We start from the raw sequence: 23,127 nt of genomic DNA on the forward strand, positions 1-23,127 counted from the left end.
ACACTACGGGATTATTCCGATTTTACATAAACCGGTTTTGTAAAACAGATTCTATAAAGTCAAGTGCACGCGGCCACACTAAGCATATTAATTCGGCGGTGTGCGTCCATGTACCGAGGCTAGCATCGATTTCCAGAGCATTGCACTGTGGGTAGCTATCCCGTAGCTATCCCATAGTTCCCACAATCTCCCCAGCCCATTGGAATTCTGGGTTGAGATCTCAATGCAAAAACAGTGTCACGGGTGATTCTGGGTAAATGTCGTCACTCAATCCTTCCTCCATGAAAGCAACGGCAGACAATCATTTCGTGCCCTTTTTCCCTGGATTGCCCTGGCAGATGCCATAACATGGCAACCATGGAGCCCGTTTTGCCTTTTGTCACTGTCACCATACGTGTACTGGATGCTGCTGACAGACGCGGTACTGCAGTGCTACAGAGCAGCATTCATTTGCCTTTGCAAAGTAGCAGAGATGGTTACCATCCCTATTGCACCGTCTGCCATTGTAAATTGGAGATGAGATGACAGTTATCAGTTGTTTTGTACGGTCTGCTGATGTCATGGGTGCTCCTAGCTGGCCTCGCTTAGGTCGGCCGGGGGCGCATGGACAAAAATGGGAATGACTCCCTGGGTCATTCCCTTCTTTATGTTTTGTCTAAAAATAGAGTCAGTTCTGCCTAGAATATGGGGCAAGTGTACTAGAGAACCAGAAAGCACAGCCGCTCCATGTCAGAGCTCCAGAGAGCCCGCAGAAATGATGAGCTGCATGCCATTCTAGCGGGTGCCCCTGCAACAACCCCACCCGTTGCTTCCCTCCTCCCCCAACCCTCATGGGCTACCGTGGCAGTATCCCCCCCATTTGTGTGATGAAGAAATAAAGAATGCAGGAATAAGAAACATTGACTTTTTAGTGAGATTAAATGAGGGGGAGGAAGCCTCCAGTTGCTATGATAGTTCAGGCAGGACATTAAACGGTCGGGGGGAGAGGAGCGCAGCCTCCCGCTGCTATGATAGTTCAGGCAGTACAGAATCTTTTCTTTAGACATGAAAGTGGAGGGCTGATAGAGCTCAGCCTCCAGTTGCTATGATGAGGACGGTTACCAGCTGTTTTGTACCATCTGCCTGGAATGACCGGGAGTCATTCCCATTTTTACCCAGGCACCCCTGGCCGACCTCATCGAGGCCAGCCAGGAGCACTCACGGGCTGATGATGACGGATAGCAGTCATATTGTACCGTCTGCCATCGGGAAGGGGATGCTGGTGTTCAGCACTGCAGCACCCCGTCTACCAGCAGCATGCAGTAGACATAGGATGACATTGAAAAAAGGGAGGAAAAAACGTTTCTCGCTTTTCTTTCGGGGAGGGTGAAGAGTGTAAATTGACGATATATACCCTGAAACACCCGGGAAAATGTTTTTGACCCTTCAGGCATTGGGAGCTCAGCCAAGAATGCAAATGCTTTTCGGAGACTGTGGGATAGCTGGAGTCCTCAGTACCCCCTCCCTCCCTCCCTCCATGAGTGTCCATTTGATACTTTGGCTTTCCGTTATGTTTGTCACACAGCACTGTGCTGTGGACTTTGTATCATAGCCTGGAGATTTTTTCAAACGCTTTGGCATTTCGTCTTCTGTAACGGAGCTCTGATAGAACAGATTTGTCTCCCCATACAGCGATCAGATCTAGTACCTCCCGTACGGTCCATGCTGGAGCTCTTTTTGGATTTGGGACTGCATCACCACCCATGCTGATCAGAGCTCCACGCTGGGCAAACAGGAAATGATATTCAAAAGTTCACAGGGCTTTTCCTGTCTACCTGGCCAGTGCATCTGAGTTCAGATTGCTTTCCAGAGCAGTCACAATGGTGCACTGTGGGATACCACCCGGAGGCCAATACCGTCAATTTGCAACCACACTAACCCTAATCCGACAGGGCAATACCGATTTCAGCGCTACTCCTGTCGTCGGGGAGGGGTACAGAAATCAGTTTAAAGAGCCCTTTATATCGATATAAAGGGCTTCGTTGTGTGGACGGGTGCAAGGTTAATTCGGTTTAATGCTGCTAAATTCGGTTTAAACGCGTAGTGTAGACCAGGCCTTAGATTCTCACACAGTCACATGATGCCAGAATAAAGAGCTTTGAGGAAAATAGATATCATGATACTTGGCCCCAGAACATTCTGCTCTTCAGGCTCAACAGCATGAAGTTAGCAACTGAGATTACTCTGGTCTCTCTCCTTTGCTATTACAAATTTGATTCTTTGAGTGCTTGGAGATTTGTTTGTTTTAATACGCCAGGGATACTCAGACGGAAGCTCGAGATCCGCAAGCAGCGTTTCAATGCGTTTCTGTGGCTCTTTGCAGCACGAGATATTAAAATACTGTGATTTAATTATTAACCAATCAGGATGCTTTTACTATGTTAATAACCACTTGTAGCTGATAAAATAATACTTGATCAGTTGTTTTGATGTGATAATTATAGACATACATACTAAGTATTTTCTGTCATACTGTTTATGAACATATAGTACTAGAGGGATAGCTCAGTGGTTTAAGCATTGGCCTGCTAAACCCAGGGTTGTGAGTTCAATCCTTGAGGGGGCCATTTAGGGAACTGGGGTAAAAATCTGTCTGGGGATTGGTCCTGCTTTGACCAGGGGGTTGGACTAGATGACCTCCTGAGGTCCCTTCCAAACCTGATATTCTATGTTCTCCCACTATATACTGAAACAATGAATTCACACTACTGTGGCTCTTTTGGGTAATGCTGATCACTAATTTGGCTAATGAACCACTGAGGTTGGAGTATCACTGTTATACACAAACCTGTTTTCCTTTTACAGAAAAAAAAAATTGTTTTCTCTCTCATGTTGCCAAATGAGAGACCCTGACAAAGATGGGAAATGAAGCCCCTGATCCTGGAATGAGCTCCGTAATCATAGAATCATAGAATATTGGAAGATCACTGTTGGAAAGTTGGAAGATCACTGGACTTTACTTGACTACACAGGAAAGTAAATGAAACTAAGTGCTGGAAAAGGCACAAAACTAACCTTAAAACAAATCTTAGGTGTTGTAACAAGAGTGAGCGAACATTCAGGAACTTGTAATTTTTAGTTGAAATTCACATTTGTGAGACTAGAGAGTTTACAATGACATTTTGGAAGATCTGTAATTAAGGTAAGGTTTACCTCTGACAAAGGTGAAAAGTTATAATTTGATTAGGCAGCTCCAAATTCAGATTAATTTATTTGACTAGATGGCATAAATCTTAATACTTTTAATGCTCAGAAGTATTGTTTTTTAAACACAGAAGTACTAGCCACAAAGAAAAACTAAAAGCAGAATTTATAAGAGCACTCAATTCTTCAAACGCAGCATTTAAGATACTGACATATGATTAGTGACTATGTTTTAAGTTCTAGCTAGCTTTTAACCACCTCTGGTAACTGGAAGTTTTAGCCAACAGGGACACACTGTGGAAGTATAGTTGTGTGGGTATACATACATGCATTGTTCGATTTCTTAATTTTTATATAAAACCTCCCTATTTAACTGCAAGAGTAACTTTTTACTAAATTCTGCTAGCTGTGCATTTAAAAACATACTGTATTAGGTCAATGATTTAATGGTTAAACAAGATAAGCTTAAAGCTCTGTTTGGACAGAAGTCACAATTTAATATTTCTATACAGTATTTTCTTTCTAAAAAAAGATTAATTATTACCAAATATAACAAAGTCAGTTAAATACCCTCCTTCCTTCCCACTCTATACTCTCCAACCTTCCAAGAAGAAAGAATAAGCAAGGAATGAGGATGGCTACTGGTGGATATTCTAGAACTCTGAACAGGAATAAGTTTAACAGAAATTACACTTCATCTATCCTGCAACAGCAGAGATTGCCTGGTAAATTTGCCAGGCAGATTCCCATTAAACAGGTTTTTAACTTTTTTAAACAAAGTTTGACCAGAGATTTATTTGCACTCACTCAAACTAGTAGAACCATACGAATTCATACTAAGAATTATTGTAAATTACTTGCTACTTCACAAAATTCAGTAAACAAACGAAATCTTAAAAAGCCAATGCATCATAAATGGTTCACATATTTTGGCAAGTTTAGTTAGTATTAGTTGATGATAATGCTTTAGTAATTGTTCTGTAGCAAATTATTACGGAAATACTACAATCTAAATAGCTGTAAGAGGAAACAGTATCAGCTTATTGCTCCCTTTCAGGAGCCCAATTCAACTGTACCATAAAATTGAAATCTATTTTTTTTAAATCAACTTAAATCACTGCATGTCTCTTCCCTAACCCCAAATGCAGAGTACTATCAAAAGCAGAGTAAAAAACAAACAAAAGTAATAATTCTCTAAATTGTATATAGTAAATAGTTAAGAATTACTTGTCAAAAACAACATAGCTTAGAAGTTTTCAGAATCACACTATTATTTTTAACCTAAATGCCCCTTAAATTTTCTCTATTGTTAGAAATCTCAAGTGGATTGTGTGTGAACCATGGGAAAAACAGATTAGCAACAGTCTCCTGGAATTTATTCCACATCTGTAATCTCTCTATTATTTTAAGTGTACCATTTGAAAAAAATTGCCTCTCCTTTCCCTATGAAAAGGGACAAAAGAACAGGAGTTTTCAGATTGTAAATAAATTCCCTATTACCTTAAGAATAGAGAATGCACCCTCAGGTTCAGCAAGATGACCAATAACTAAAATTTGATAGTTCTAGGTATCTGGACTGTGTACAAGATCTCTATGCAATGAGGCCTGGCCCTCAAGCAAGATTTTGTATCAATGTAACTATTTGGATTAGGAGCCCCTGGGGGCATGAATCAGCGTTCATGTCATGGTCAGTATCCGGCCCAGGCCGGGAAAGCTAATAATCCAACCAGCGGACCAAATTTAGTGATGAATCCTGGTCACGTGACACTTGAGGCATGTTGCGCAAATTCTAAGAAGAAGCCCCCACCACCATACACTTCCTCAAAATAGCTATACCAGTACAATCCCCTGTGTGGAAGCAATTATACCAGTATAGACTATTCCCCCTTCCCGTATGGGAATAAGGTTTAACCAGTCTAAACACAGTTACACTTTGTGCCTACACCGGGGCAGAAGGGGTGTGTCTGACTACTCTAACTATACTGGAATAGTTAAATTATAAAGTTTGTGTTTAGATCATGCCGCCCCAGTGTATTTCTTTAAAGTAGCTTACTTCAGTACTCATGTAAAACTATTTTTAGTAGTAGTATTTTTCAGATAAGGCATTCAATTCAATAAAAGTTATCATAACTTAGTGTTTTACTTTTATGCTGTATTCACATAAGCTATGTTTAGCCCACTGATTTAAACAATAATGTAACTCACAGAAATTGTAAAGATGTTAATTGAACACTTGCATCAGGCCCTACAAAAAGAGTCTAACAGATTTTATTCAATTCCACTGACAAATTCAGCTGCTCACAAAAATATAACTCTGCAACACTCCAGTCACACTTAGTTTTACATTGTATTTTAAGCCATCCCTCAGAAGCAGTTCATATTACGGTAAGGTTCCATGTACATAAAATACATAAGTTTCCTTTTTACACAATAGTTGTGAATTCTATTTACCAAAATAAAGACTTTCATCCATTGGTTTCACAACACTAGGAAAAATTACCATGAAGTTTATCAGACACATATATTAAGTGATAATTTAGCTCCTACCACCAACTTTCAAACAACTTATTTCCTTTCCTATTTTCCTGAAAATAATAAATATGTTTTGAAGAGAAGAGACATTATAACACACATTAACCTTTTTTTAAGCCACATACTGCATTGGTAAAAACGCAAGCGGCTTCCATGTTACAGTACAGTGTAAACCTAGCACGTGAGCTACTGTATAATCAGAGAACTACTCCAAAAGTTGCAGTATGTTTCTACTATTTTTTTGACTATGCTATTCAGAGTACTGATATCTTTATATCTGTGTGTTCCCAAAGATAATCATAAAAGGAACACGGAAATTGATCTTCGCTTCACCAATTACATTTTAGCTTGCTATATATTTTCTATTACAGTGAACATTGTAAAATTATATTGGTTTTATTTATTTTACCTTATTTGAGACTCACTAGAGTATATCACAACCAAATATATTATCCTGGTAACTATATTACTAAGTTAACAGGTAAGGAGTTTAAGGTTGTTTGTATTTATTGACTTGCTGGATATTTAAAGACCTAAGTAAGATCAATGTGCTGATTGCAATGACTATTTGCCCACATTTAAGAAAACTAACCAATTTAAAACAAAAACAAAAACAAACTTAAAAATTAGTCTGTTCAAAGCTATGGAACTATATTACCACACAGAGAAGATATCATTTCTCTTCAACCATTACACTACAGTTTTATCACATTATAATTTTAGTAGTTCCACTATGAACAAAGATGTGCTATTTGCCATAGGAATGTTTCTGTACAACTAGGTATTACCACACCCATCTCTCATGAGACAGAAACTTGCACTTCATCAATAATATAACAGAAAACATTTAGAATCTTGAAAAATCAGCTATTCATCCTAAAATGAACATGTTAGGACTCAAAATCAAGCCCCATGAAACTATGAAAAGGCAATAGAGCACTAAAATACAGGATTACCCGAGATCATCATGAGGAAAGCTATCTTGGAATCTAACAAATGTTCAAAACCCAAGAATAATATTATCACTATTTACTAGGAGTTACTGTCCAATTTCTACATTAGTTTGCATTACAAAAAGATTGCAAATATTTAGTTTATTTCAGAACAGTGAATGCCTACTCCTACCAAGTACTGGACAAGACAATATAAATCAAATTAGCAACAGAACTATGGTTATGAACCTCAAGACAGAGAAACTCCAAGTGGCTTAATAGATAACATAGTTCACAAACACATGCATGTTATCTATAGAGCGAAAGTAAAAGTTCATAGAACTGTACTTTAAAGAAATAGGGTCAGGTCTTCTAATCAGCCCCTTAGAACCAGGCAAGATTTTCCTCAACTGAATATTCACAAGAGCTTTATCTAGTTTCTCAGAATATTGCCTGTCACAGGGCACCCATATTGGTCTTCAGAAAACTAGACCCCATTCTAAGCCATTCCTTCTCCACTACATTTTCAGGATTGCAGGAACTTTCTATGCTAAAGCGTCACTAAATTTTTGACAATATCTTACACGCCCAATTGTTCATTTCAATAGCCATTTTGAAAAGCTGTGGTTCAAAAGCACTGGCATAGAGCAGAAAGCTGCCTGTAGCAAAAAGTAGTAAGATGGACCTCTACTACTGACCATGCATTCAAAAGTAGCATCCCGGATTCTAAATCATTGGATTTAATTTCACACACGCAGTAGTATAGACTTGTGATAATTGAACTGTATCTACACAGTGATGTAAACGTGGGGGGGCAGGGACAAAAGGCAATGTACATTAATTTGACTTGCACTCTGACAAATATTTTTAAAGAAAAATAGTACAGAAAGTTATTAGTTTGTGGGACTTCTTACTAACAAACCAGAAAGAAACCCTACACATGTAAAAAGTTATCTTTACTAGCCAATGTCTACGTACTAATTTTAGTTCTAGAGCCTTTGCCATTATTATTTTGGCAAACAATTTGCTGTTGTTTATTCAACTGTTCTGTGTTTGAAACATTCTTAACAGTACTGTCCCATATAGCTGACAATGACTCAGTTTTAGTGGCACTCTACTGTGGACCGATAGAGTAGCTACATGGGCAAGTTAAAAGTTATACTAGAGTGCACTTTCCATTTCTGTACTAAATGCAAGGTTTTCAGAGAGTGTTTAAGCAGCAAAATAAACACTGTTTCTTGGTTGAAACAGTGGCCAAATGCCTCAACATAGATATTTAGACAACCTGTGCAAATGCTACTACAACGAGTATTGGTCAAACCTACCAAAAATGCACATTTTTTATAGTTAGGTAGACTTATGCCAATGTGAACATAATAATCAAGCTCAAATAAGGTTACTGAAGTACAGCAGAACCTTACTAATTTGCATTAATGGCTAGGAAGTCCTCTGAGGATCAACAAATTTGGGTATTTAGTGAATAAATGAACCAATAACAAAACACTCAAGCATCATACTTCCCCTCCCTCCATCTACAGTTTTCTAAAGTACAGGTGTTATAATACTTAGTATACTATTAAATGTTTGTCTGGTTTTTTTTATAAGAGTGAGTCTTCACAATACGAGACCTTGTTACATCACTCTGTTATTGAATCTTTGAGAAGTGGGATTAAACTCATCAGGAGATTTGAGAGAATCATCAGTTTGGCAGATAGAACATAAATTAAGAAAAATAATTACCATATCTATTAGAAAGGCAGCCACCTACTTACACTTCGTTGTACTTCCCACTTGTCTTGTCTGAGTTATAATAAAATTCAGTGTTTATAACTTTTGCTTTCTGCTATACAGACTTAGACTTCCGAATCCCCTCATTTTAAATTATCATCAAATATACGGACTGTAAGCTCAACGACACACCTGGTTTCTAGTAATACGCAATTCAAATGAAATAAAAATCCAAATCTCACGTTTACTCAAGTATCCAACCTGGCAGAAAGATTACTGATTCTCTTACAAGTGTTCTGGGTTAAGAACTTCTGCACATATGATGAAATACAATCATGTATAACTGCTAAATAAAAATGGCTTCTTTTAGGGCCAAATTCTGACATCCTTAATCAAGAAAGCTTCTGGTAACGTCAATAGAATTTTGCTCGATTAAGGCAAATTTTAGCTCCTTGTTAGTGAATTCTCCAATCGGGGGAAGTATCTCAACGTTCATTAAAAATCACTTCTGTGAAGCATGCCATATACACTGTTTTAACAAATTTTCTTGCTTTTTAGCAACTAGTAGTAAGACCAATTGGCATTGCTGTAAGATACTTTTAGTATTGAATTGTTTTCGCTAGTTAGCTTTAAGAAAATTTAACAAAATTTACACTAACAAAAGGAACACACACTGGAGAGCCCTCTGCACACATTGGAATATTAAATTTTTCAATTAAGACCACACAGTCTGTGTATTGTCATTGTCAACATATCTGAATCAACTCAGTGGAAGAGAAAGATGGTATAAACTTAAGTGTTCTATACTGCAGTAATTCACATAAACAACAGAGCACACATACAGCTAGAAGTCAGCCTGTGGACAGTACATGTGATATTAGCAACTAGATATTTGGAAGGCAACTTCAAAGTGAGTAATATGATTCCAAAAGACAAGAGATTTTTTTTAAGTTTCCTTCTGCCATTTCAGTGCTGCAACAGCCGCCATGATATATTCATATTGTCAATGAACTTTCACAGGAAATTTCCTCCAGTAGTTTCCACCAGAATTATATTTACATTCTTTATTCATGTGGTAACTATACTCACATGAGTAAAGAAGGGCAATTACAAAACGAGAGTGTTTGATATCTGCATGGTTTAAATTTTAGAAGCTAAAGAAAGTCAGTGAACAGATTAAAAATTCTTCCCTTCTAAACAATGTTAATTTTAAATATTTCTTATTCTAAAAAAGTAGAAAAAGAAAATGTTCATTGACCAGGCACAACCAGTCATGTTGTCTTTGCATCCAGAACCCTCCCGCAGTGTAAACGCTAAAGATTTGTAAGCAAACAGCCCCATCCTGAAAATAAACTTCTATGTCACTTTAAACTTGAAAAAAAAAAAAAAAAAAAAAAAAGGAAAGGGAGGAGGGGTGGCGAGAGGGGAAAGACCAAGCCTACTTAAACTCAGGTTACTTTTCCTAAATTTCTTGTGCAGACACAGTCCCAAAGCAGGACTCAATTCTAAAAATTCATACTGATGTAAAAGCCTTCATGTGACTTTTGAAGACTACACAGGTGAAAAGAGTTTTTTAAGTTCAGATCCCATGATGAGAGAGTTGTTATATAGTGTTTGTGTGTCACTCTCTCTTTTAACTGGTTCTCTAGCCTTGCTTATACCTAACAGGTTAGAATTCCTTTTTGATACCACAAATCTAGAATGATTACAGTGAAACATTAAAAGCTCAGCTTTATTCCAATTTAGTTTAAAACTAAATTATTTAGGCTAAGATTTCAAATAAATGCCTTTCTGAACACTTAAACTGAACACAACTAAAACCAAGTTTTGTAGACATACAGTGACACAATGAAACCTGGTTGCTCATGGAACACCATAAGTGCAGGTTTGCTATAACCAGAATTTCCATTTACACTTGACAATGCACTAGTATATTTTAGAACTCTCAGAGTTCACCATGAACAAATACCACTTTTGAGTTTTAGCTACATATACACAATATGAGAGTAACATTTATTTACCAAAACAATAACAACCAGCTATTGCCAGAGGGGAAAGATCTATTAGACACATAAGGTAGACTTACATCTCTTAAAATAGCATTCCAAAAGTTCAGCTGAGCATGAAAATTAATCTTTCAAAAGTGAATATTCAACTCCAATTGTACTAATACTGAAGAAAGGAAATTTAACTATTTTGAAAAATTCTTTAGACACTAAACCATTTTCTACTTAAATAGCAAGTAGTTCATTGGGATGTAATCTTGATTAAAAGGCTTTGTACCTGAAACACTGTTCTGCATATTATTGTCTGATTGTTTTGAAATACCGTGATCACAAACACTCCTCACACCAAAATGTAAAGATTAAAATAGAAACTGAAGTTCTTCTCACCTTTCATGTTTGAACATTTTAATATTTCCTAATTGAAAAATGAATTAGTCTTCGTATAATTTTCATAATTTATGCTCTTGTCAAATTATTATGACGAAAATGCACAACTACTTCTCCACTCAAGTGTTAGAACCAAATACTCTTGATTTTGAAGAGAGCATCTTATTTTGAGCAATTTAATATATTCATAAATATATCTTTACAGAAGGCCATTTTTAAATGAGTACAATCCCATTATACCTAAAATAAAGAGGCGACATCTAACAGCAGTTGGTATGCAAACAGAAAGGGGGCTAGGGAAGATTCCTAAAGAAAACTATACAGAACACAAGGTAACTTACATTCTGTATTTCAGACTTTTCTCATAAAAACTATTTTGAAGGGGAACTAGCTTTTGCAAAGTGACGAGAATATAAGAATGTGCTGTATTTTAGTTTATGCTATAGATTTTCTATTGTAAACATATGATGAATATCCTTTTCTGCAGAGGAACATCCTTCATTTGACACTAAAAGCACTATAGGTGTAAAACCCATAATGCAGGTTATTTCCAGCAGCCTACAGAAATTGATTCATAATATACATAGCTACTTCAATATTAAGATAAGTAATAAACATATGCAAACTAGTTTGCATCTTGACTTGCTAATAAAGTGGGTTAAAGAAAAAAAGATGACTGTAATTAAACAGATTTTAAAAGCTGTGGTAATTGTCTTAACCTGCCAAAAGCAAAACAAGAAGTTTTACTGCACAGACAGTATTTAAAAGCCAAAATGGTCCTTTCAGTAGATGAACTGACAAAAGGAAATAGCAGTTGCCTCAGTGGCAGGCTAATGTTAGATTGGAAATTACAGACACAGGTAAGCATGGAACTACTTACTACCATCATCTCCATCCTAGCACATCACAAGTTCAATACAAGACCATGTGACATTCTACTATATGCTGCAGCTCTTTTTGAAATCTTTTGCCCTATTTAGGTAGGAAAAGGAAGGCTCACACAGAGAAACAACAACTGAATAGAAGGCCAGACAAACATATATGCTTGATAACTGGCAAAATACACAAGTAGACCCTTTAGGCTCAGGTTTAAATATATCTCCTGAACATTCCACTTGACAAAGCCAGTTTTCCGAAAATGTTGATTCCTTCAAAAGTGAGGCAGGAACAAAAGACACATTTGTATACCAGTGTTCATCAGCAGTTAACTCACAGTTTTTACTACGTACCACTTTATGCAGATTTGACAATCAAAGAATTAACTGACTCTCAGATACATGAATAGATTTTTATGTATACAGAAATTTAGAAAGCACAAAATTGAAAGAATACACTGAGGTTTTTTGGCAAAGTATTATGGAACTGTATTTCAACTTTTTGTAAATACTTGTACTGTGTACAAATCTTCCTATTCTTATTCTTAGATAAAAATGAAAAGCAATTTCTTTATTTCTGCTTCATAACATCTAATATTTTGTAACCAATTTCAATTTATTTTCATTTCTTTACCATTTTTTAGAATGGCTAACCCACAGCCTACCTGGCTCATACAATACAAAGTATTAAATACACAAAATATATCAAAGGTATGTCTACACTGCAACTAAACACCCACAGCTAGTCCGTATCAGCTGACTTGGGCCTTGGCTACACTGGCACTTTACAGTGCTGCAACTTTCGCGCTCAGGGGTGTGAAAAAACACACCCCTGAGCGCTGCAAGATACTGCGCTGTAAAGCCTCAGTGTAATCAGTGCCGCAGCGCTGGGAGCGCGGCTCCCAGCACTGCAAGCTACACCCGTAGAGGATGTGGAGTACGTGAAGCGCTGGGAGAGCTCTCTCCCAGCGCTAGCGCTCCGACCACACTCACACTTCAAAGCGCTGTGGCGGCAGCGCTTTGAAATTTCAAGTGTAGCCATACCCTTAGGCTCACGAGGCTTGGGCTGCAGGGCTGTAAAACTGTGGTGTAAACATCTGACTTCAGGCAGGAGCCCAGACTTCGGGACCCTCCCCCCTTTCAGGTCCCAGAGCTTGGGCTTCAGCCTGAGCCCAAATGTCTACACCGCAATTTTACAGCACACGAGCCTGAGTTAGCTGACACAGGCCAGCTAGAGGTGTTTATTGGAGTGTAGACACACCCCAATAGTCTTCTGCACCTGACACACCATACTTGCCCAAACAGCAAATCATAACACATCGAGTGACTCTCTATGCCGTCACACACTGCCTTATCAAAAGGCCAAAAGGAAAAAAAGATACTCTTTTGACCAAGAAGGGAAGCAACTTCCAAAACTGAGGCTCCACCACAGAAAATACTCTGCCACCAGGCTCCCCATATCCTCTAAATTGGGGGTATATTTGCTCCGCTGATCACTTCTCTTTTTGTGATACCTCTCCTAGTTGCAATCTCTTGTGTAGCCAAGTCCCAAATCGTTTAAGGATTTATATGCCAATCCCCTAAACTCCACCTAGAAACTAATCGGAAGCAAGGAAAGACTCTAGAGCACTGGAGTAACGTTCTCCATGCAAATTGCCACTTATGAAGTAGGCAGTTGTATTCTGCAACAATTTCTGCTTCTGGAAAGCCTCAAGCTGTACCCCTATGTAAGAGCACTGCTGTAGTTTTCAGGGAGTCTAATTACTATATAGAAAAAAAATCTGATTTACCACTCCCTGGTCATGTTTTACAGTCCTTTAATTATGCTTTATTTAAAATGATTCAAGTCTAGCATGCCTGCAGAGTTGAGGGTCTACAATGCTGAGGGGAAAAAAGATTTAAAGCTTAACCTAAAATTTAAATAAAAAGCCACGAGCTTTTTATAATCCATCCCACTTTAAGAGACAGCCAAAAAAAGGGTGTTCTTATGTGCACCTCTATCTCACTGTGAGAAGGCTAGTCTAGGACCTACAAAAATGCAATTTCCTATAATATAATTATCCATAAACTAGGTAAATCTATACTCACTATAACTACATACAGCATGCCACAACAAGTGGCCAAATTTGTGTTTTCCACCATTAACAATAATTAACTTCCCTTAAAAAAAAAAAAAACAAACACACCACTATTCACATCTGCAAAAACAAATGTAGATAAGGAGGCACTAAGAAACAGGACTTGCTAAGCAGAATTTTGACTCCTAATTCCTGCAACAGATTCTCGCTCATTTTGAGCCGTTTGAGATATTCAATCACATGTGCTCCACCCCCTCCATGTAACAGACACTGAGCATAACGAACAGATCACTAATATGTCATAAAACAAAAAAGTGCTCTGTACTTGGCAATTTTATGTACTTATGTACAGTGCACTAACCCCATGTGACATTAGCATGGTGTTCTTACCCCTGCCTTATAGTCACACACTATACCAAAAACAAAAATCTACAAGTATTGCGTCCCTAACTTAATAATCTGATCACTTGAAGTATAATCACCACATACAGCTCAATCACCCCTTAGCGTTTCAGATATAAGACATGCATCCCCTTGCTCCCAACACATACACCACGTTCATGTTAAAATTATACACAAATTTTAATCCACAACTGACAGTATGAAGCTCATATGCATCTCACTAAACAATTTTATTTTAAAAAGGTCTATTTCATCTCAAACCAAACTTCACATTAATTGAAATTTTAGGTGAAGTATAATTAGAAGCTTATTTAGGTTTCCTGTACCAGAGAGTTACTAGTGGCCAAAATGTCAGTGCATTTTAACCAATCTGCTGTACCTCATCATTCCTCCTCCACTACCACAATTTTTTTTTTATTTTTAAAAAGGCATCAGATTAGGATTTGTTTTTAAAAACAAAGCAAGAGAGTCAGAGATGGAACAGTATCTATCCGCACAGCTAGAAAAGTGCCTCATTAGTACCATAGTATCTGAGTTGTAAGTGTAAACTAACCATTTTAAGCTCCTAAAGAGAAAGTCACAGCAAGCTTTCCCTAAAGCAAAATAAATAAATAAATAATAAAATTAAAAATAAAAAAAATCCTGATTTTAGGTCAAGGTCTATACATTTTTCAGGGATTTAAGAATGTTCTCAGAAATGTTTAAGGACTGACTCAATGTGCAATGCTCAGGTGGCCAGTGTCAGCTCCCTACCCTTCCCCCCACTAAGCTAAACTGCACATCACACCAGTGACATCAGTGCTATCTGAATAATCAGATTGCAGCATGTACATTGCCCCTCTAGATACCAGCTGCTCTTGAGTCACAGAAAGGGAGTCCCTAAAGGGCTCCACCACAAGTGTACATATATCAATCTTGCTGCATGTTTGTTTCTCAAAACAAAATTAATGTGAAGGGTTGATCAGAACTAACAATGATCTGTGTTCTCTTGAAAAGCATGACTAGCACTCAAAATTGTTACAATGTCTTCTCCAAGTTTTGAATGAAGTGACTTAAAGTTCTATGAAGTATTGCAATAGTCTTCCATGATTCATACGGTCTGAACGCAAAAATTCCACATTTCCCTTTCACATTCCCTTGAGATTTCAGTAGTAAATCAGGAATAAACTTTTGGCTTATGAAACAGCAGGCACCTCCCACCCAAAAATCTCCACCCTTCTTGCAAGTAATCCTTTACCAGCCCTCCCCCCAGCTACAGTTGCAATGTACCCAGCATCTGTCTTAACACTTCAGTAGGCATTCCACAGTACCATATTCCCAACCTACCTTTCACAGCAGGTATAAAGGTAATTTTTGCAAATGTGGGTGTGCCTGCTTCAGACGGGAATGTCCAATAAAGTTTGGAATACAGTGACTACTGGGTCTAAGAATTTCACTTTGAATAACAAACCACACTTCACAATGACAAGTCTTCTGGACACACCACAACATTATAGGAACCCTAACTGACACCACCTCTTGACCTTCCTTTCCATGATCCATGGATTACCAGCTTCCTACCTTCACCTCAATACACAACCTCACCAGCCTCTGGGGGGTGGAGGAGAAATGCAGGCAAATGCAAAAATGCATATTTTTAAAAACTGAGTAGGAACTTCCCACTCAGCAGCTAAACAGTGATAAAAGGTTACTACAACAGTATACACTGAGCAATTTAAATGCACTACAAACAACTTTTGCTGTTTTTCTTATGCAGCAGTAATTTGATCATGCTGTTAATTGTACAGCTATGCATGCTAAAAGAAGAACATTACCTATATTCCACATAAATTTTCTTTACTGTAACATCTATTTAACCAAACAAAACACACTGGTACAAGCTGGGCTCCATGGAAAACTAACCCTAGACTTTCAACATACTAACAAACTGGGTGGGTCTTTTGAACACCACCACACAGGATTCTCCACAGCACTGTGACTGACTACCTATTAACAACTGTATTTGCCACACTTCCCATGTACAGATATACAGGTTTATTTAAAATACATCTCTTTTACAGCCATTCTTCAAACACATGTAAATAATCTCTTTTTTCTAAATTACTTGTTTAGCTCAACATGTAAAGGCTTAACCTTTAAAGATACCTAGTAACTCTGGAAACATAACAATTAGACAATACTTAGAGAGATCCATGGTAGGAGGGAAAAAAAAAATCAAACTTGTGGAGGTGGTGCAAGGGAAGTACTACATAGTTTTCAAAGAAAAGCAAGGAAAATTACTTTTGCATGGACATTACTGAATTAATTTTAAAGTAGATTTCTACAGGCGAGAATTTTTATTTTCAATTATGAGAAATTGCAATTTAATTTTCTATAAAGTTCAGAAATATTCTGATCAGACACAGCATGTTTAAATAATGTTTAATAGATACGGTTTGAAGTGGGAAATAATACTGATATTTTGGCAACTAAATATTCATAAAAATACAAATATGGGTATATACCTGTATCCCTGCAATATATTTTGGAAACCTTACTCTCAAGTTTTATAAAACATTTCTTCCAATAAATTACAGAATTATCAAAAAAAAAGGAAGTTGTAGAAGAGAAAGTGCTAGTTCACACACAAATATGAAAACATGCCTAGCCCCAACACAAAGAACAATGTGTTTTTATACTTTCAGTTGAACTCTATTAAAAGTGGGGAAATACGCATTTAAACACATCAAAAATGATACAGAAGTTTTTCTAAACTTCATTTGTGATTATAAAATTAATATGTTTAGAGTGGTATATATATCAGTGCACTTTTTGTATGTCCTTCAGATTCATAAATTTCTGTTTACAACTTAATTGCTATATTGGCATATATTACAAAGACTGGAATGTACTTTTGAGACTGATCAATTCCTACATTTGCCATTGCATTTTCTTCTATTTAACTCTAGTAACCTTTTAAGTATACAAGAATGTATTTAACCAGTATTATACATTCATAAAGTTGAATATATGCTACTGTAATTTGCAGTTGATACATTCATCTTGCATAACAAACAAGACTGCATATTACATTAGTTTTCAAATAACAAAAGTAGCCAGACACTATAAATACACAAAGACTTTCCTACTAACATTAAACCAACAAAAATCCCACAACCATACTTTCTCAAGCAAAGCTTCCCTCCACTGCTAAACAAAAATTAATCCCACAATCAGATTCCCAACGATAAAGCAACTAGTATTTATACACACCTTTTTAATCAACTGTTTGAGAAATTCTGTATTTTTTTTTGTAAAAGTTTAAGGGATGTGTTAGGAGCACTTTTTAAATAAAGTTATTTAATCTGGGAAGTATGGCTGTTTGTATAATGGAGGGCAGGAACAAGTAAGTGAAAAGTTTGACTTATTTTGTTATTACTCTCTAGAAAACCTAGAATGCAGTATAATTTAAATATTTGTAAAAAAAAAAGCAGAATGAAATGCTCTAGGTAGTACAGAAGTACTAGTCTGCTTCGCTGCAAGAATCTGAGCACTGTTTCTTCACATCAGACCCACAAAACTACATGCTACTGAGCCCTGAAGTACTCACTTTGCAAAAATGAAAAACTCACACAAATAAAGAATGCATAAATCATGTCTTTGCTAAAGAGAAATCAGCATTTCCTCATATGTCTGTACATGCCAGATCAAAACAGTAAAGAAAAATTCATCCTTAAATCTAGATGAAACTTACACTACTTAGCTATAAAATCTGCAGCCTCCAGCATGGTAGGATCAAAAAAATGTATACATATAAGTATATTTACAAGATGCTTTTTGTTGCTGAGCAAAGCTCACATGCTTGCCTGTTACACAGTTCAAAACATCCCATTTACTTTCCTGCTAACGGCACAAAATTTAACTCTTCTCATGAATTTAAATTTTTTAATAATTATTTGTCATTCAATCACAACCAGCTTCCTCCATGAAGAGGGTTGGTTTCTGTAAATCCAGTGCAGATTGATCATGCATTACATTAAAAATATAAGGGTACAATTCTGGAATTATTTCTGATATCATGGTGGGTTTTTAGTTTAATAAAGTAGCTAATTTATCCACAAGGCAAACATAACAAGCTTTTTTTTTTTTTAAATGTATTTATTTTTGTGGCAGACTGGTCATTGAGGGCAAGAAAAAAAAAATCATTTACCTCTGTCTTTTAGGGACTGAATGTTCAACTTCTATGAGTTTACCATGCAGTTCCACTTTACCTGCAAATACAAACAAAATTAGGGAGAAGTGTTTTTAAATGTGTTTGAATGTCTCCCTCTCTCTCATCTCCCCACCCTTCCCAAATTGAATTTGTGGTGTTTTAAAACACCACAGGAAATTAAAAGTGCAACATGTTATCTTATTCATTAACTGGTGTTGCAGTTTGCCACTATGCTGCTGCTATCACAAGCCAAGGGATTTGAATTTTAATGATTCCTTTTAGCACAATAATTGTCCGAAGAGGTAAGTGAATGACCCTGTTTGAAAGTGGACCTCTTCCTTTATTTGAGCCATTTTCTCCAAGGGTTCTGTAATATAGATACAACAATTTCGATCGGATGAGCTGATCAGGGCCCTACAGCCTAAAGAGAGGATACAAGAGGGACTGGGAATGCTTTAGGGTTGTGTGGAAATGCTTGTGTCTTCCCTACTTGCCTATTCTGGGCAGGGCACCCCTCCCTCCCCCGGCTACCTCCAACGCGTCCCGCAGGGCGACAGGCCTCAATTTAAACTTCATGGCATTTTCTGGAGGGAGATGGGGGTGAAGAGCGCGCATTTCAGAAGGGCTCTCGCAGCCCCGGGAACCTCCACCCCCCTGAAGCCTCTGCAAACCGTATTAAACAGGCAGCATTACATTTTACACAAAAACAGGATGTAGAGGCAGAGAGGCGGCCTGGCTCCTGCAAGCGGTGATGGGTGCGGGAGAGGCAGTCAGAGGGAAAGCGAAATAAATAATCCCGAAGGAAGGCAGCCCTCTAGGGCCCGAGCCCTGCCAGCCCCTCCGACCAGCGCGGGGAGGGGGGCGATGGCTTTTCCCTCTCAAGTTTGGGTTACTCTCCTTCCCTGCAGGGAAAGCTACACCATGCGTCGCCTCTGTGCAACACGCGTGAGGCTGGGAGCTTCGCCAGCCAACTCCTTCCAAGTGCACCCAGAAGGCGGCTTCTGCCAAGCCCGCAGCCTGGCTGCCGGGGATACACGCTGGGCAAGAGATGCGGGGCCAAGAGCGCCTATAGGTGCGCGCTGAATGCACAGAGCAGGGCTCGTCCGCCTCGCCGTCCCTGCACGTTATGCCGGAAGCAGGGCTCACTTTCCCCTCCACATCGCCAGCCTTGCCTTCGCACCATGCAAACATTAAATTGCATGGCCTCCCCCTCTCCAAATCGTCCCCCACCCCCAATTCCCGGGACGCTGGCGGAGAAGCCAGGATTTTCCGTCGGAGGCGGAAGGGGGGAATAGGGGAGCTACATCGTGGTAGGTTTCTGGGCCCAGGCTGCTGCCTCTTGCCCTGGCCTGTTGTGAGCGATGGCGGGGGGAGGAACACACCTCCTTGGCCACCTTCCCCGCCGCTAGAGCCAGCCAGCCAGCCTAGCGCCCCCCGGGCCCCCTCCCACAGCCCGCAGGGCTGCAGCGTAAGCCCCGGGCGCGAGGAGCTGCAGAGGCCAGAAGGCGGCTGGATGTCAAACGCCAACGAGCACGTTACCTGCCGGCGTGTCTGGGATCCACAGCCCCCCAGCTCCCGCGGCCAGGCACGGCAGCAGCACCCCCCCTCAGCCCCGGCCGCTTGCAGCCCGTGCACACACAGTCCCCGCGCGGCCCGGGGAGCCGACTCTCGCTTCGCCCCCACCTCCCTGGCAGGGAAAGGGGCAGATTTCGGGGTCCCCCTGCGTTGAACCGGCGAGGCGGGTGGGGGGAAAATCTGGGGGACAGGAGGGGACCTTCTCTATGTGTGGGCAGGAAGCAGATGGCGAGAGGTGCGGGGGTGGGTGCCCGGAGGGACTCACCTGAAAGTGCTTCGATGGCCTTCATAGCCCAGTTCTCATCGGGGCAATCCACGAACGCGTATCCCGTCTTCACCAGAAACTGCCCGCTGAAAGGGATCTTGGACTCCTTAAAGAGACTTTCCAGGTCCAGTGGGCTCACGCTCTCGCCGAGGTTGCCGATGTACAGCTTATTCATGGTCTTGTTCGTTTAAAAAAAAAAAAAAAACCACAATCCACACACGCCCAACAACTCACAGCCTCGGCTTGCAAAATAAGCTGGTGAGGGGGCTACAATAAAATGCGATGGAGGAGAGATAAAGAGAGAGAGAGAAAGCGAGAGCGAGGTGGAAAAAAATCAGATCTGCAGCCGGAGTCCCTCCCACCCTGCCTTCCTCTCTCGGGGTAAAAAAACTGTATCCAAATCGGAATCCGGAGTGTTTGCCGTAGGATCCGGGCGCGCAGGGGTGACGGGGGAAAAACACCCAGCTTGGGGACCAGGATGGCGGGCGAAGAGAGAAGGGGGAAAACTACTTTTTTTGTCTTGCCCCCAAGCCCGTTTAGCAGCGGCAGGCGGACTATGAAAATGTCACACTACGTGCATGCTGGCACCGCCTCTCAATTAAAAAAAAAAAAAACCCAGAGAGGAGGGTGGGGGAGTGGAAGAAAATTACTTGAATATTCCAGCTTTTTGAATGAGCCACGTGTTCAAACTACAAATCAACTTCTCACGTGAGGAATCCCAGCGCCTCAATTAGATAGTAGCTGTAGCTCGGCTCTCACGCACACACTCACCGGAGGAGGAGGAGGAGGGACTGGCAAGGAGGAGGAGAGAGGCTGGCTGCACACACAGGGACAAGTTTAGAGAGGGCTGCTGCTGCTGGGGATTAGACAGAGGGAGCTCGGGAGTTTGATGCGCGCCGGCCCTGAGCGCGTGTTCCCGCTCTGCCCCTAGTCACCACTGTTGTTGACAGCGGCTCGGACCCCTTCCCCGAGCGCTCACAAATAACGCCCGGCCTGGCTCGTCTGGGGCCAGCCTCTCGCAGCTCGCTCCCCTGCAAGCGCGCACAAACAACGGGGGAAGGCGAGGACACGCTGTCTCTCGGGGCGGGTGCAATCGCCGAGGGGACTCCAGGAAGGAGGGAAAACATGCCATGTAATGCCCACGCCTCCCCCTCCTCCTCGATCCCCGTGATGCGAAGCCACCGTATTATTCATAGGGGTCGTTCGTGCAAGCTCCGCTGCTCTGGCAAGATGGCTTGAGCACTTTGTGTGGGTGGGTCAGCGAGGGGGAGGGGAGGGTACTTAAGCAGCCTGCGTGCTGCTGGAGTAATATTCTTATTAGCAACGCCCTGAGCGATCTCTCTATGCGCAGCACCTTTGCCTGTGATTTCATGTTTGGTGGCTTTCGGGCTCTTGTTTGCCATTGGCTGCTCGCCGCAGAAAGACAAGGGATAAATGAGGGAAGGGAGCGGGAAGGGGGAAATTAGGGTCTTTCCAGCCTTGAAGGAGCCCCCCATCTGGTAATGTTTCTGGCGGGTCGATTAGCGTGGGTTGCAGTGTCTCTGGAACTGAGCAGTATGGAAAAAAGGACAAAGGGGCGCAGGGTAGGGGTGGACGGAAGACAGTTGGGAAATGATTGAGAAGTGGGAGAGTCCACAGTGAGAGAATAACATGCTCTCCTCGTTCCTACCAAAAGGAAAAAAAAAAAGTTTCCTTCTTTCTTTTAATCTAGTTAATGGTGGCTCTTATCTTAGAAAACGTGAGGAATGACCAACCAGCCTTACTCTAGGATAGTTATAACACACCCAGGAATTTAGAGATTTATTTTCCCCCTCCCCCCTTTGGTTTAAAGAACCATTCATAATTTTCAACATTTGTAAAGAGTACAATGGTGGGTTTGTGGGGGGAGGGGGTTTGGGTGTGTGGAGCCTTTCCAGTGCAAACAAAATGTTGCCTGAAGATGAAGAAAGGATACGGAAATGAAAGTCAGCGCTGTATTTAATATAGCAATCTAGTAGGTTTTGTTTAATAAGTCAATACACTTTAGTGGAAGGTTTCATTTATTCCATGGTCGATTTTTTTTGTGGTAGATTTTAATAGGTATTCCATGGAAAATAGCTAAGTATGTGTATTAGTTGTGAATGAATTTCCACATGTCCTGCATTTTATGTGGAAATACGCATAAAGAGAAATACCTTAAGGCTTACAGTTTTGTACCTCATTTCTACAAACTAAATAAGTAAAATACATGTAATTTAATTTAACTTGAAACTATGTTGTTAATGAATGTTGACAAGTTCTTTTGTTTGTACTTTGGACACTACAATCTGTATGTACTATTACACATGGTTTACAAAAGGCACAGTAAAGACAGTTATTGAAAATTTAGCACAGAATGGTATAATTCAATGTGGCATTCCTTAAAGTAAGAACGGTAGTTAATGTGAAATAATTACATATAACATTTCAGTTCAACTTTTGAGGCATATTTTTTCATAAACCAGTATGTATAATTTTTTGAGTGCTTATCAAGAAACTGTCATTTAAATCCATTATTTAATGTCAGTTTAATTGATCACTTACTTGTAGTAGACAAAGGGTATTCTTGTGCTCCACTCTTTAGATTTTATACACAACTTCTATTTTGTAGAAAATGGGCAAATAGTTTCTTAGTTTAAATCTTCACTCTACAGTACCAGTCTGTGCTGGACGAGACATTTTTTCTTAAATGAGCTTGTATTTATTATAATATCTTGTAAAGTCTGATTAAACCACTCTGCAGTTTTGATTAATACATAATTTTTAAAAACTTAACATGCAGGTATGTTCTCTTTTAGTAAGTGTTTTCAAAGTATCTAGTGTTATTCTTTATAATTTTGATATGTATTGAAATTTATCAATCCATCTGCATGTGCTCTTTTCTACATGTGTGGTCTAAAAAGCACTTGCAAATATTTTCCTCTTTACACTGTTAAATGTAGAGTGTATACAAT

The 23,127-nt window shown here is 39.6% G+C and overlaps 1 protein-coding gene across 1 annotated transcript in view; it reads right to left on the reverse strand.

The window, feature by feature from the left end:
* The window catches only part of IGF2BP3 (insulin like growth factor 2 mRNA binding protein 3), a 175,932-nt gene extending 155,304 nt beyond the window's left edge, over window positions 1-20,628 (reverse strand). Inside the window, exons 1-2 of the mRNA XM_050938628.1 lie at window positions 20,156-20,628; window positions 18,313-18,373 (exon numbers count right to left, since the gene is read on the reverse strand). Of these exons, the coding sequence (XP_050794585.1) occupies window positions 18,313-18,373; window positions 20,156-20,330 (236 nt within the window). The 5' untranslated portion in view covers window positions 20,331-20,628. The remainder of the gene's footprint in view (window positions 1-18,312; window positions 18,374-20,155) is intronic.
* Window positions 20,629-23,127: the final 2,499 nt, after the last annotated feature.

This window comes from Gopherus flavomarginatus, chromosome 2 (genome assembly GCF_025201925.1).
Source record: "Gopherus flavomarginatus isolate rGopFla2 chromosome 2, rGopFla2.mat.asm, whole genome shotgun sequence".
NCBI lineage: Eukaryota > Metazoa > Chordata > Testudines > Testudinidae > Gopherus > Gopherus flavomarginatus.